At 41.3% G+C, this 14,482-nt stretch overlaps 1 protein-coding gene across 2 annotated transcripts; it reads right to left on the reverse strand.

Annotated features, from left to right (window-relative positions):
- Positions 1 to 235: 235 nt before the first annotated feature.
- kif4 (kinesin family member 4) lies at positions 236 to 14,018 on the reverse strand. 2 transcript variants are annotated; one of them, XM_037120406.1, is made up of 31 exons: positions 13,895 to 14,018; positions 12,086 to 12,226; positions 11,880 to 11,994; positions 11,531 to 11,721; positions 11,290 to 11,379; positions 10,958 to 11,124; positions 10,178 to 10,272; positions 9,883 to 10,002; positions 9,366 to 9,541; positions 9,098 to 9,159; positions 8,847 to 8,979; positions 8,529 to 8,587; positions 8,275 to 8,380; positions 7,927 to 8,034; positions 7,598 to 7,780; positions 7,415 to 7,518; positions 7,162 to 7,306; positions 6,634 to 6,744; positions 6,400 to 6,483; positions 6,167 to 6,280; positions 5,808 to 5,963; positions 5,589 to 5,686; positions 5,071 to 5,200; positions 4,777 to 4,947; positions 4,550 to 4,672; positions 4,359 to 4,427; positions 3,404 to 3,505; positions 2,954 to 3,121; positions 2,730 to 2,855; positions 2,389 to 2,505; positions 236 to 1,458 (listed from the first exon to the last, which is right to left on the reverse strand). In XM_037120406.1, the coding sequence occupies exons 2-31, from the start codon at positions 12,206 to 12,208 to the stop codon at positions 1,246 to 1,248; spliced, it is 3,759 nt and encodes a 1,252-aa protein (XP_036976301.1). In that variant the 5' UTR covers positions 12,209 to 12,226; positions 13,895 to 14,018; the 3' UTR covers positions 236 to 1,245. The 2 variants fall into 2 exon arrangements, with proteins under 2 accessions (XP_036976301.1, XP_036976300.1); XM_037120405.1 differs by having other exon boundaries at positions 13,737 to 13,939.
- Positions 14,019 to 14,482: the final 464 nt, after the last annotated feature.

A 14,482-nucleotide genomic window follows, 5' to 3' on the forward strand; every position in this document is an offset into this window, starting at 1 on the left:
ATGGCTCCATACGTTCGTCTGAGACCCCAAACTGCGCTGCAACACTTCGGTGAGGATTGTGGCTTGGTGCCTACATTACCCACAATGCAATTAAAACGCCACTCAGGCAATTTATCAGATCGCATGCAGCTTCTTCTGGAGACACTAAAGCCTTTAAAACACACGTTAATGTGAAAAACATTTAAAATTCACACTTACAGGAAAATCAACAATTAAAAGCACAGACACAGTTCAGTTTTATTTAAATTGCACTATTTTATTCATCTGATACTATACAAAACACAACAACGTGAAACATATAAAAAGGCTGCGTGGCAAAATGTGATGATTACTGATGATGATGATGATGATGATGATGTGTCGAGATGCTCGTGTTGACATTTGTGTCTTTTGATGAAATTTTATTCAGAGTTCGTAACAGATGAGGCAGAAAAACCTCATAACAACAAGACCACGTGCAGTGAAACTGGACTCATAATTTACACGTTTTTTTTGTTTTTTTAACAGGTTTTGTTGACATTTTTTGTTCAACTAGAAGTCAAAAGCTCCTCCGTCACCACCACACACGACTCATTTAAGAAGCATGGAACCAGTTTGTGTTTGAAAAGTGACTGAAACAATTAATAACCGGCAACTAATTTTCTTTTGTTTAACAAAGAAATTCACTGCAGCTCTGCTTTTAAGATTTACTCGTTTAATTCAATGTCAGAAAGCTCTTTCCACTGGAGATTAAGTGCCGCTAAGAATCAGCAATGAAAGTGAGACAAAAGTTAAAACATTAATCGTGTTCAACAGACTAATGAATGAAATAAATTATCTTACATCAGCTCATGATGTGGAGACATTAAACACATTCAGACCCCCCCCAAAAAAACAAAACAAAACCCAGTTAGTTCTCCTTTTAAAAGCAAGATTTGACTGTCAGACTTTATTCAGCTCTGATAGTAAAAGCAGGATGAAACCAAATCCTGACGCTGTGTTAAAACGATGTGGTGAAATAGTTCTCATGGGAAAATCACTTGACTATCGATGTCCGGACAACTGATTTGAAATACTAAAATAATTACGTCTTGGCTTCAGGGAATCAATCAAAAGTTCGTAACTATTCACAGTCCTTCTGTTACCCTCTACAGAAAACAAAGAATCAGCAGCTACTCTCCAGTTACAGTACACAACACTTAGGTCACATAGAAAATAAAAAAAAGACACGACGTGGACAACCTGACGTAAAACTCCCTACCCTGCTCAAAAGTCCTCTCTGATGGGAGTGCAGCCAGAGAAAAAGCTGTTCTGAAAGCTCGTCAGGATTCTTTTCTTCTTCTTGAGGAAGCTCGCCGTCGTTCTCTCCTCCTCCTCCTCGTCGTTATCGTCGTTGTCGTCCTCCTCTGGCAAGACGGGCTTCCTGACCAGCTTCAGGTCTGCAGTGGCGTGTCCCATGTCTCCGATCTCCTGCAGCACCTACGACGATGCACATCAGTACGTCGGTGTTACAGCATTTTAAATCCCAGTGGCAAAATACACACATGTACAGTTTTTACATTTCACCGTCAGGCCTCTGAGACAGGAATAACTATGTAGTGACACATTGATAACTAAAAGAATTCACAATAAACTGGATGATTAGTCCTTATTCATATATCTAAGGGTGCTTTCACAAGTAACCTGATTGATTAGGTTAAACAGACCCTGGTGTGTTAAAGCTGTCTTCCATCAAACAAGCGAACTGAGAGAAAATGTGGGACTCTGGTGGGTTAATTTGTCCGAAAGCCGCCTGACAACTGCAGAATATATGACGACGGATATGATTTTTGCACTGCATTACTAATTAATCCATCTGCTGGTCGTGAACTGTTCAGGAAGCGATCTTGTAATTGATCCGCCGAGATCCGAAGTCATTTCCATCAGTCACATCTTGGCTTTGCACATCGATGCGATAATTTACCTGAGTAAAATGTCAAAAGTTGTTAAAACGGCCGTGTTGAATCCAACTCCATCGTACTGTGACAGTTTATTAAAGTCCATTAAAAACTGTGACAGCAATCTCACAGTAAGAAGCCCTGAATCATCACACTTGATGTTATTAATAAGTAATCTTCATGATTAGTTATTTCCTCATGAACTACCGAGTCAAACACACATCAGAAGCTTTAAAGAGCTGCAGAGACTGCAGCGCCATTTGATTTTCCCACTGTAGGTTTGTGATGATGCGCTAATGATGACAACCGCTAAAACTGTTCAATCAATGAGTTACCTGTCCGTCTGTATGACTTCACGTTTACTGCAGGAAGCCACCGATAATCCCTCCACCCTCTTCCCAGTTGGTACACACCAAATTAACTGAACTACAGGTGGGTTTTTTTTTTTTTACAGAAGGAGCCAGCAGCTTACCCTCTTCGAAGGCGTACAGGACGGCGGCTTGAAGAATGTGGTGTTGTCGGGGCTGACGGATGTGGGATCTTGAAGAGACACGGAGTCTCTGGAAACACTTTCAGTCTGACTTACATCCTGAAAAGAGGGAGAGAAAAAAAAAAAAAAAAAAACTAGACTCACAAGCAGAATCTGACCGGACAGAAAAAACACATCTGTGACTGTGGTAATGAATGCTATACTAGGTAGTAGTCTGTTAGCTAGGGAGCTGATTATTATTTATAAGGATGCTGTGGGATGAAACAGCATGTTACAGAAATATAAGTTACATGTCAACAGCTGAAAAGGATCAGATGACTCACCTCTGCAGGCACCTGGACGTCCATGTTTCGACACTTCTCATGATCACACTGACAGTTCTCACCACACGCCAGCTTTCCTTTGCGGCACTTGCACTGCTTGTTGACGCAGCGACCTTTACACGCACACTGAAACAAAACAGAAAATACGTAGCATCCGTTACATTTCCTTGCAATCATAAGGTGTTTAGTGGTTTGACCCCCCGAGTCCTGATCCCAACTCTCACCCCAAATGCTTTTGTTTTCTTTGAGGCTCTGCGGCACTTCTCAGGTTTCTCTGGACGCCACTCGTCCTCCTCCTGGTCGCGCTCGTCCTCACTGGGAGACATCAGTTCTTCAATGTTGATGGTTGCACTCAGCGCGGCTTTGGCTGTGGTGAAGCGCTTCGCTTTAGGCTTCTCAGAAAAGGAAATTCAACAAACACAAAATAAATGAAATGACGTCTCTATTCACAATCCCTGGAGTCCAGCTGCAAGGCCTGTTTCAAATTAAATTCATAAAGAATTCTGTTCACAGAATCAGTCATTCTCGGTTCAATGCTTCCTTTCGGTTTCAACACTGGCCTTGAATAAAACATAACTGGGAAATAACCTTAACTTGGCCAAAAAAAAATTACAACCTTGGATAAAAAAAACACACTACGGACAGGAGGAAGAAGAGTATTTGCACACACTGACCTTTGGAGGAACGTACTCAAACGAGTCATCTGGGCTGTTTTCATTGTTGGCTGCAGGTGCAAGGATTTTCTTTGAGCTCGCCAGGTGGAGCAACGAGAATTTCTGCCGAGGAAACAGAAACAGACATGGTTTAATTTGAGCCAATTCACACAGCAGAAGTCAGGATAAATGCATTTTCATGCCATGTCGAGATCGGAAATATAATATTCACGCCATTGCAAGCGTCACGGATCCACCTGATGGTGCGTCAGGGATCCGTTTTCTTTGTGGTGTTCATGTCTGAGCGCTGGTAGTCGCTTCTGTTGCCCCACATGCACCAACATCCAGGTTTAACAAAGAGCTTAGGCCTGGTACAGAAGTTGAGGTGAGGTTCAGGGTGTAGCCATTGCTGCCGTTGGCCAAAACAAAGAGTCTGAGGCTCCACTTGGTCGGTGCCTCCGTGCTCTTGTCAACTGAAAGGTTCTGCCCGGTTGGCAAAAAGCCATTTGCTGACAAACAGCTTGAAAAGTTTCAGCTGATGTCCTGTTCTGACTCTGGCCCTGGTTGAGATCTAGATGTTCCTGCCTGCATATTTTCCATGACCCCTCCCTCATGGTGGTGTCTATTACTATGATTGTGAATCAGCAACTCCAAAATGTTGGCAAGTCAAAAATGACTGTTTTGTTTATATCTGTATAATAATTTTGAAGTTTGGTTCCAGTGTCTACCAAAGTTTGTGAGCCAACAGTACAATGTTGTCTTGTGATATCTGTGGTTCGTTAGCAATCAACTTTTTAGGTATTTTGCCACATTTAGTAGGTGATTGTTATCAATAACACCTTCAGATGTGTGTACCCGGAACCCCCTAGAGGTCTGGGAACCACCCACCATAGTTTCATGAAATACTGTAGGGAAAAATTTGATGTTTCAAAAGAAATAAAACAGCATATAACAAAGAACAAAATCATGAAGTTACCTGTCTGTATTGCTCATTCTCCTCCACAAGTTTCTGGTTCTGTTCACTCAGTTCTCGCAGTTCTTCTTCCTGAAACAATGTTACAGATAATGATTCACTTTTGCAGATAATTCTGTACGACGACTCCTTTAAAGAATGAGGAAAAACACAGAGACAAAGGTTGATTAAACCTTCAGCTGCTGGAGACAAACCTTGACTTTAAGGCGTTCGAGAAGAAGTTCATTCTCCTTCGAACTCTCCTCATCGGTCTGCTTCCTTTCGTCCGACTCTTCACTGATGGCTTTGCTCTGAAGCTGGTTAAGGAGGTAAAAGACCTACGCAGAGGTGGAAAAAAGAACATATTGAAGGAAAGAATTCATAAATATTCCTGTATCTACAAAGAGACGTAAACTGGTACAAGAGTAAAAGCTATAAACACCTTCTCTTGATGCCTCTGCTCCAGTTCCACCAGCTGCTGCTGATGCTCCACGTCCATAGTTGACATGACATTCCTCTCATCCGCCAACATCTTCCTCAGATCTTGTGCGTTTCCCTTTTCCTGTTTGACTTCACTCTCCAACTTGGCAACGGCCGTTTTAGCAGACACCAGCTGAATAGAAAGGAGAAGTTGATGGGTATATATTTCATAACTACGAAAATCAACCGATTAAGTTTTATTACTAGTTTAACACACAGGTGTGAATTTAGAGCAAGGCATTAGCATTTTGCTCACCTCAGACATCAGGACCTTGAGGGCATACTTGGCATCGACTATGCTCGTAATGCCGTCTATGCGCTGTTTCAAACGCCCCTCGCCATCGGCAGCAAGAACTTTCTGCTGAAGGTCAGCGATCTGGGCATTCCTGCGGACATACAAATCAAGCGTTGCGACACCATTTTATGAGTCAAAACACTTGAGTTTTCTGCGATGCAACCCAGAGGTGCAGGTTAATACATACCTGCGTTGGCATGCATGGCAATGTCATTTCTCAAGGACTATTCAAATTTAAACATTCCTAACGTTAAAATAAAGTTAAGCTTTCCAAGACTTTGTATGAACCCTGTAAATCACTGAACAATCCCTGGAATAAGGAACTAAACTAATGTCATGTGCAGAAAACTGTAAAAGCTCATATCATCCTGAATTAAGAGCACAAATAGTTGCTAAACAATAAAGCCTGTTGTGTAGCATAACTTCTCACATTCTAAGAACTGTTTCAGGCTGGAACTGAGCTGCTTTGTCAGACTCACCTGAGGCCCATCTCTGTCTCCAGGTTCTCCACCTGTTTGGCCAGAGGCGCCTCCAGCGCCCCCTGGCTCTCCAGCTCAGAGATGATCAGAGTGCGACGCTGCGAGAAGGGACGGCAAAAAGCAAAGGACTGATTCGTTGTAACGTATCTATTCGCTTGTGCACTGGATGTCCACGTGTTCTAAATGAGCATGCTGAACAGGAGAGAATTTAAATCTCACCCTGATTTTTGCAGCGGGTCGCTCCCCTGCATCCATCTGCTGCTTGAGGTGGCTGATCTCTTGGGCCAAGACCTTTCTGTCCTCCAGCAGGTCGTTGAGGTGGCGCCGTGCCTCGTCTGTGCTGACCATCACCTCCACTTCATTGAGAAACCATGTCTGATCACATGAACACAATCATTGTGTTAAGGCAGATTAATTGCTGGGTAGATTGAAAGGAAAACACTGTCAGGACTTCATCACCATATTGTCTCGGGGTGTCACAAGTTCTACGAAAATACAGCAAACATAACTATGTGCATCCCTGCAGACCACATTCAGGGCTTCAAGCACAGAGAATTTGTTCAACCAAACTTTACTACCTTAACTCGTGCAGCGGCTCCCTCCATTCCTCTGCTGTGGAAGTCTTTGCGTTTCTCTGCCACCTCACTTCTCTTGTGAAGGGCATCTTTCAATCGTTTGTTTGCAGCTGCAGCCTGTAGGGAAACAAGCACATGCAAATAAAAACTGTAATACATGTTTTATATGCACATGTTGAAAATAAAATCTAGCAAAATGTAAAAATTGTACAGACAACGGGATCAAGTTGCCTCACCTCCTCAGTTTTACGACGCAGAACATTGGCCTGTTTCTCGAAATCCCGCTCAAGTTTAAGCAACTCGTACTGTCGTTTACGATCCTGTCAGGAAGATAAAACAATACAAACGTTGTGTTCGTGAAGTCAAGGAACCTCAAATAATAACTGTAAGGAGAAAAGGATTTAGAAGATTTGATTGTGCGAGTTTATAAATCCAGCGTCCTACATTGTCTCGAGAAGATCTTCACAAACCTTTTCCTTCAGCTGCAGCACCTCTCGGTCCTTCTGGCTCTTCCACTGTCTGAACTTGTCAGAATCATCCCTCATCTGCTTCATCAGCTGTATCCGCTGAGACTTCATGGCCTATGAGAACACAGTGTCACTGTGCTTAGATTTGACAGCTGTTTGAATACATTAACATCTGGAAACCTCAACTAGTCATTTCAAGACATACCCACTACAAATAAAAGCATTGCGGCGCCTGAGAGACGGCCTGGCCTACAAAAACATGTTCTCTTGCCATAAGGGAACATGCCCGTTGGAGACAGACCGCAGCAAAAATCACATCGTTTTCATTTCTCTTTTTTCCTCCAATGAAAATAAAATGCCAAAGTACAAGTTCCCCTGACAACGTGACCAATCAGATTAGCAATATCCAATCAAAAAGGATTATTTTTTTGCATTTTGGTCAGTCAAACTAAAAATAAACCTACATCATCTTTGGAATGAAAACAGTAATACACCATAAAAACAAAAAAACAAAAACAAACAACAACTCACCTGTATTTCCTGCATGAGCTTGCTAACTTTCTGAACCGAGGACTCTTTGACTTTTAGCATCTTTGACTGCTCGAGAAGTTTCTTCTTCATGTCGGTGAGCTGGCCCTCCAGCTCCTGAAGTCTCTTCCTGCGCTGCTCGCTAAGCCTGGAAGCAGGCGGAGTGTGTCAGATGAAGGAAGAAGTGTAGAGTGAAGGTTTATGAGAGTGCTTTACTTTTATGTCAAAACAAAAAAAGAAGAAAAAGTGTCCATACTTTGCCTGGTTGGTATCTTTCTTTACAGACTGAAGAGCCAAGACAAGTTCCTCTTTCTCCTTCTGCAGTGAATCCACTGCTGACTGTAGAGCGTGGACATTTTTCTGATGGACACAAAATAATATATGTAATATCACTATAAATATTACACTTAATAAATATACCTTTGGTAAAATCTCTCACCTGGTGCTCTGACGTCATCGGCTCCAGCTGCGTGTCATTCTGGCACATTTTCCTCACAAAAGCTTCCTTCAAGCACAACACTTTGTTCAGCTCGATCAGTTCCTTGGAGAGCTGGGCCTGCCGCAGTGCATGATGGGTTGTGAAGGCCTCTGGGGACTCCTTACCGCCCATGGCAGTAACATCCTGTTGAATGTGTTACAGGTGGAACACACGATAATTTGGATTTGGTTCAGAAAAAAGTAAAAGGGAGAATTTGCCATTTCATGAAGTTATTATTATATAAACAATCTAATAATGACAGAATACAAAGACGATGAAACTCAACGTACTGATGGCGACTCATCTGCCTCATTTTTACTGCCACTCCGAGACAATTCAGCTTCATCCTCGCCTGCAGCCATCGCATCGATGGAGGCGGCGATGCCTGAGCTCTCATTCTTAAAAAGACAAAGAGAAAAGAAAGGAAAGATAAACCATGAAATTCTGTAAATGCATCTGAACTGATTCTTTTAATTATAATTAATAAGATGGCACAATGTGTTTTTTATTGTTTTGTTTTCCAGAATTTATTGAGAACAGTTTAATAAAAAGTTAAATCTAATAGCCAAAGCAAATGTGACCATTAACTAACTCACAATGTTGTTTTGGTGGATTATCATAAAAACAAACTTGTGTACCTTGAGCTCCAAGATGATGTCTTGCAGGTTCCTCATCACCTCTACGTTCTCCTTCAACTCCTGGTCCTCCAGTGTCTCCAGCAGCTTCTCCAGATCCACTGTGCATCTGAAAATTAAGGTAAATAAAGAGTGCGGTCAACATGAAATCTTAAAAACCAAACAAGGCTTTCCAACAAGAATAGTTTAAGAATTCTGTTGAAGCTTTGTTGGATCCGTCCTGACGCCCTGCTGACTTCATGCCTTTGTAAACTTACGCTGCGTGGTGCCGCAGTTGTTCCAGTTTGCTCTGTAGTTTCTCATTTGTTTGTTCCGTCTGTAAAGATAAACACAGTTTGATAAACACGATGGATTCACTACAGTGAAATATGAGAGAAAGAAGTAATACAAGTCTGTCAATGAAGCACTTTTTTCCCCACCCATTCATATTTAATCTTAGTGCCAACTTCAATTTGTTTTTGCTTTTCTCTACCCAACAAGTGCAAAATAACACATACTCACTCACAGCAACAGTTTTGCTAACAACAATGACTGTGGGTGGAAGGATTAGTGAATGTTGTTTGGGTCTGGCTCACCGTAATGATCTTCTCAAACATGAAGGCAGTCTGTCCGGCCGCCTCACTCAGCTCCCTGCTCAGCTTATTGTTCTCGTCCTGCAGAGCGCGGTTCCTTTCCAGCAGCTTAGACACATTTTCTGCTGGCTCGGGCCTGTAACACAGGGACCGAGCAACCGTTAAGGCCCTTTGTTATGGGTAATAGCCTCCCTGGGATGCATCTATTTGACATCCTGGTGGCTCATCGGTTTATTTTGAAATGTATTTCTTACCCAGAGAGCATTGGGACAACTCCTCCACGGGCATGAAGCAGCATCACCTGCAGCTCCTGAACCTGAACAAATGTGTAAATCAAACCTTTACTAAAAACTTTAAATGGGACAAGAAGTATGATGTTTATTATATACGTCCTGTCTCATCAATCTTTGACCCTTTTCCTAAACTGGAGTCTGTCCAAACGGAGGTTTCCAAATTGAAAACAAGTAACTGAACTGGATTAACTCACAGCATTATAACACGAGTTGATGGCAGTTTGTGTACCTGTTGTTTCAAGCGGTTCATTTCTGCAGCTCTGGGGTCGAGATTGACGATAGGTTTGTTTTTAATCTTGCGAGCTCTGTCAGCATATCGCAGTGTGTTGATGGTCTCCTCCATGTTCGAGTCTGCAGGACTGACGCAGGCAATCATCAACGTATGGCTGTTGCCTCCTAAAGAATCTGATGAAACAAACACAGAAAGTTCACAAAAACAGTTTTGTAGATCATTCTGCAGTCATTCTCTGTGTTGAATCATTGAATACTGGCTTGTTCTCATGCACTTTAACCACTGCTGTTGCCACTTTTATGTTAAACAACAGTTCTGTAAATAGAGCAGCACAACAAAAGTTTACAGATGCATACGTGAAAAACTTTCCATTCGTCCATCAAAGCAGGATGCCTTCCATAAGCTTTCCAACCATGATTTGCTGGTGTTTGAAGGTCCTTGAAGTGAGGACTGTATCCGAGCCAGCAATAATGACCACTAAGTAACTTTTGAACATCTAAAAATCAAAGCTTACCTTGAAGCAGGCGGGTGAGCTTGGAGTCTCTGTAGGGAACAAAGGTATTTTTCTTGCTTTCATCCCCCAAGGCACTGATCACATTACCCAAAGACAAAAGGCCGCGATTGATGCTGATGCCTGAAGATGAAAATGAATGGCATCAAAACAGAAACGCTGTTATCAAGCACACGTTCACAACACAACGAGACACCACGGAAATGTTACAGTACGTTGTATTTCATTAGAAGAATCACAAATTCTCTGTTGAAAACTTTTAACTGAGTAAATCTGTAGAAAACCACGTTCAGTTCACCTTCTTTTAAACGATCTCCCTCTGCTTTGGTTTTCTTTTGCCTTTCTGAACCAGCCAGATCCACAAGGTGCAATTTGGAAACAACTGAATCAGCTCTGGAACACAAGATAGCACAAATATTCAGCCTGGAGAAGGTAATGTTTTCAAAATGGTGATTTATATGCAAAAGAATGAGGACCTGCCAACACAATGCCAAGCGGCATTTTTATGAAAAATAGCCGCATAAACAAAAAAATCAGTCAAATCAGTTTGGGTCAAATTGAACAATATCTAGTTATGGCTAACTGGAAAATTGCTGTTTTCTCCTACATTATTTCAATGATGCACATTACATCTTTCAGCCTCCTTCAAATTCATTCATTGTAGTTCACCCTTTAGTAAACTTCCTACAGGGCTTCACAATCTAATAAAGGAATGAGGAAACATAACTTGATTTTTCAGTTGTCGCAATAAATCCAAAGCCAATCGAGATATATCTTAATACAGCCCAAGGCAAAAACCATTTCTACAAAGTCAATGTTACACTCAATTATCATGTCCATAACAGGACAACAGCCAATACAGACACATTAACAGAGTACTTTTTTTTAACAATAAAAACTGTTTTAATGAAGATACTCTTTATGATTGTTTACCTGAACACACTACAGTAAAGCAGTCAACCTACATTTTGTGTACATGTGTCAGTTAAAGGTTTACGGCGCGCAAACAAAATGTATGCAAAGGTTAAACGAAACAAATGTTAGCTGAAGTTATAACAACAGAAGTCACCAAACGTACTTGTCGTTCCCTCTGCGCTGCTCCAGAGTGATGGTAAAGATGGCGTGGGAACGTGAAGAAGCGGCGTTCATCGCTGTGGAACCCACAGTGCGAGCAGAATTTCCGAGCTCCAGACATCCAACCATCTCCTGGGCTGAGAACACCCGCTTCTCAGTTAAACCCACAATCTGGAAAACAGAAACACAAGATTATATTTAAACATCTACTGACATGAAAAATTATGTCAAGGTTTAAAATTAAATGTGAATGCAGTTTAGTTCAATATACATTATGAGCTTCAAAGAAATGTGACAATATTTGTGTTTATTCTTGTAAACATGTCCGTCACTCACCTTAATCCCCTCTTTAGGATCTTCCCGGATGCTGAGAGCAGGTTTATCTTTAGACGCACACAGCAAGTCCAATATATCTTCATTATAGATCTATAATCAAAAGCAGGAAACCTTAATTAAATTACTTGAAAAGGCCGTGGAGCAACGGAACAACATTTACTGAATGCCAGGAAAAACAATAAATGCCTAAATGACATTAAACATAAGAGATCCACACAGTGCAGACAACATGTCCACCAACCTCCAGATAGGATACTGCCAGCAGGAATTCAGCGTCTGCCTTCTTCTCCTTTTCCTCAAAGATCCTTCTTATAACTCGTGGAATAACTCCGACTGAAGAATCGTTTTCTTGTGCTGCTGTGTACGTTCCTCCCATGGAGAAGGTCTTCCCTGATCCCGTCTGTCCGTATGCAAGAACTGTGGCATGGTAGCCTGCAAACAAGGACAACGTAGTGAGGACCAGAAATAATTCAGAAGATAAGATGAGCATTTCTGTTAAAATGAAACTAAAAAAAAAAGTTCTTCCCAAAACAGAAGAGACAGTGATCGAATCCAATCCAGTATACCAGAATGTTAAAAGCTACACATACCTTTGAAAAGACCATTCAGTAAGGAGGACACGGCTGTATGGAAGACTTCCTCTTGTTCAGCAGTGGGATCGAATACATAATCATAGGTGAACGCTTTCTCTGTGCCAACGATCACCTGAAAAACAAACATAATATACTTTGCATAAAACATTACTTGAAAACAGAAGACAAAAATATATTTTCCAGGACTGTTGTTGCGCACACACCTGTGGCTCCCCAGGCACAAAAGTGAGACAGCACTGACATCCCTCATTGATTTCTTTAGGCACCAACGGCCGACATCGCAAGGCAACCCGCACTGGGATCACCTTTGCATCCTCATTCGCCATGGTGCAACACTCCTATACCTAGAAACAGAAGAGGTTCACATAATGAAGCCAGGGAAGATCAGACTTTTATCAACCTTCATTTTCTGAACGGGAGTTTAAACAATGTTGACACCGACACCGAATGCTAGGAGGCCTTTACTCATCGCTGACATGAATAATAAAAGATCACGTGAGCAGACATGTATGAATATAGAAGTGACAGACAATATCTCAATAACAATATTAGTAAATATCACAATTTAGATTCTAAATCAAAACAAGCTCTCTTTCTTTTTTTTTTTAAACATTGCTAGAGATCCTTCATTGATTTGCTTGGAAAGATGGACTCGGGACAGATCTGAGAAACCAAACTTTGTAACAAACTGAATTTCTAACTTGTAAACTCTTGAAACCCTGAAGGATGATAGCTTTTGTTGGAGTGGAGTCTGGAGGTGAAGCATCTTCAAGAAACTGACACAACTCCAGTTGCCTACGATACAGCACCTAGATTTGTGATGCTTACCTAACTTGCCAAAAGTCTCGTGGATAGAGTAAAACTGTTGTTGCAAAATCTTTTTAAAAAATTTGAATTTGTAAATAACAGTTGTCAGAGAATAAAACCAATGATCTGCTGATCTTTATAAATCTAGATGTGAATCTAACAACAGCATGGCCATAAGAGCTGAAAAAAACAAACAAAATAAATCTGAGAATCAATTGTGAAATCCTTAATAGTAACATATACGGTTGCATTTGATATGGGCACATTTATTCCATATCTTGATGGCAATGTTAACTAGTAGAGGCCAGAATTATAGCTCTAAAAACAAAGAGGAAATCTCACGCTAAAACAGAAATTACAATAATTTCCCCTGGTTTCAGTTTCAGCCAATGTGGACGACTGTCTCCACATTTAATAACATCACAGACACTCTGCAGTTCTTTCACTATGACTGACCACAAGTAATGTTTATTTTTGGTTTGAAATGTTTAATCCAAATCAGAGTTATGGCTTCCAGTGATGAATTAGAAAATCTCCACATGACTCCGTAAAACCACAATGGGTGTCGCCACTGTGCCCAGACAGTTGGTTCATTATGCAGCAGCTCCATGACTTGTCCGAGGATGACATCAGAACATACAGTCCATCTTACACTTTAACTTTCTAATTAAAGCATTATGGTCTCTCATCTTCCGTCCAGACAGTTCAAAACACAGCTATGCGATCAAAACTGTCACTTCTTCTCCTGTTACATAACTCCCTCGATCCGTCTGCATCGCACTAAAGCAAATTAGCTAGCGAGCTAAAAACGTTCCCTTCTTTTAAACGAAGACACACTTCAAAACAAGCGACCCGTGTATCGTTTAGCAGCCGTGCAACGTGCAATTTCTATTCAACTACAAGCAAAAAGCGTCACCACTTGACGAACAAAATCTCCTTAAGTCCTGCAGATGGATGACAATTAAGTTAAAGTTGGCGTCAGGTCACCGTTAACTGACTAACGTTAGCTTGATAGCTAGCTGCATTTATTAGCAAGATGTAACCCACCTTGTCACGTTCCCTCCCGTGCCAGCGTTTAAATATCACTCAAGAAGCATTCGGCGGGTATGGTTGATGACAGCGAGCTGCGATACTGGACGCTATAAATAAAACGCAACTTGTTGCGGCTAACACAATTAACTTTAGCCGCTTTCACGTATACTTACACTGATGTCTATGAGATGATTGTTGTCACTGCAGTGCCCGCCACTTTCAAACACTTGACTCCGCCCCCATTCTTCTTCTACGGCTGGTTTGCGGAAGCGTCACCGCGGGTCGACAGCGACACTGACACCTACAGGACAAAGACAGAACTACAGTATGTGCACAATACATCAATGGTAAATAACATTAAGACAATTCCTACCTTTTTTCTGCTAAGTTTGGGATATTTTGAAGATTCCCAGTTGAACCCAACGCAGCAAAGTTATTTATTTATTTGTTTAGTTTTATTTTAGTTCTCTCTCCCATTTTGGTGTTAGTGGTCTCCTTCACAATGACAACAAATCCTGAAATTTCTTCCATATTTAGCTTTTTTTTTTTTTTTTTTGTGCATTCAGAAAACTGGGTGGCTACGTCTGAAGGAGCCGGCAGTAAACAAATTAATCAGGTTCAAAAACTCAAAGGGTTTCTATTAATTCTGACTGTTGAAATGAATCCAGTCTGTAAATGAGTCATCAGTATTCAGACGGGTGTCCCAATGAGCTGAGCACATAACCGATAATGTAGCCCCCTGAATAATCCTTTCATGAGCA

Source organism: Acanthopagrus latus, chromosome 13, assembly GCF_904848185.1.
Source record: "Acanthopagrus latus isolate v.2019 chromosome 13, fAcaLat1.1, whole genome shotgun sequence".
Taxonomy (NCBI): domain Eukaryota; kingdom Metazoa; phylum Chordata; class Actinopteri; order Spariformes; family Sparidae; genus Acanthopagrus; species Acanthopagrus latus.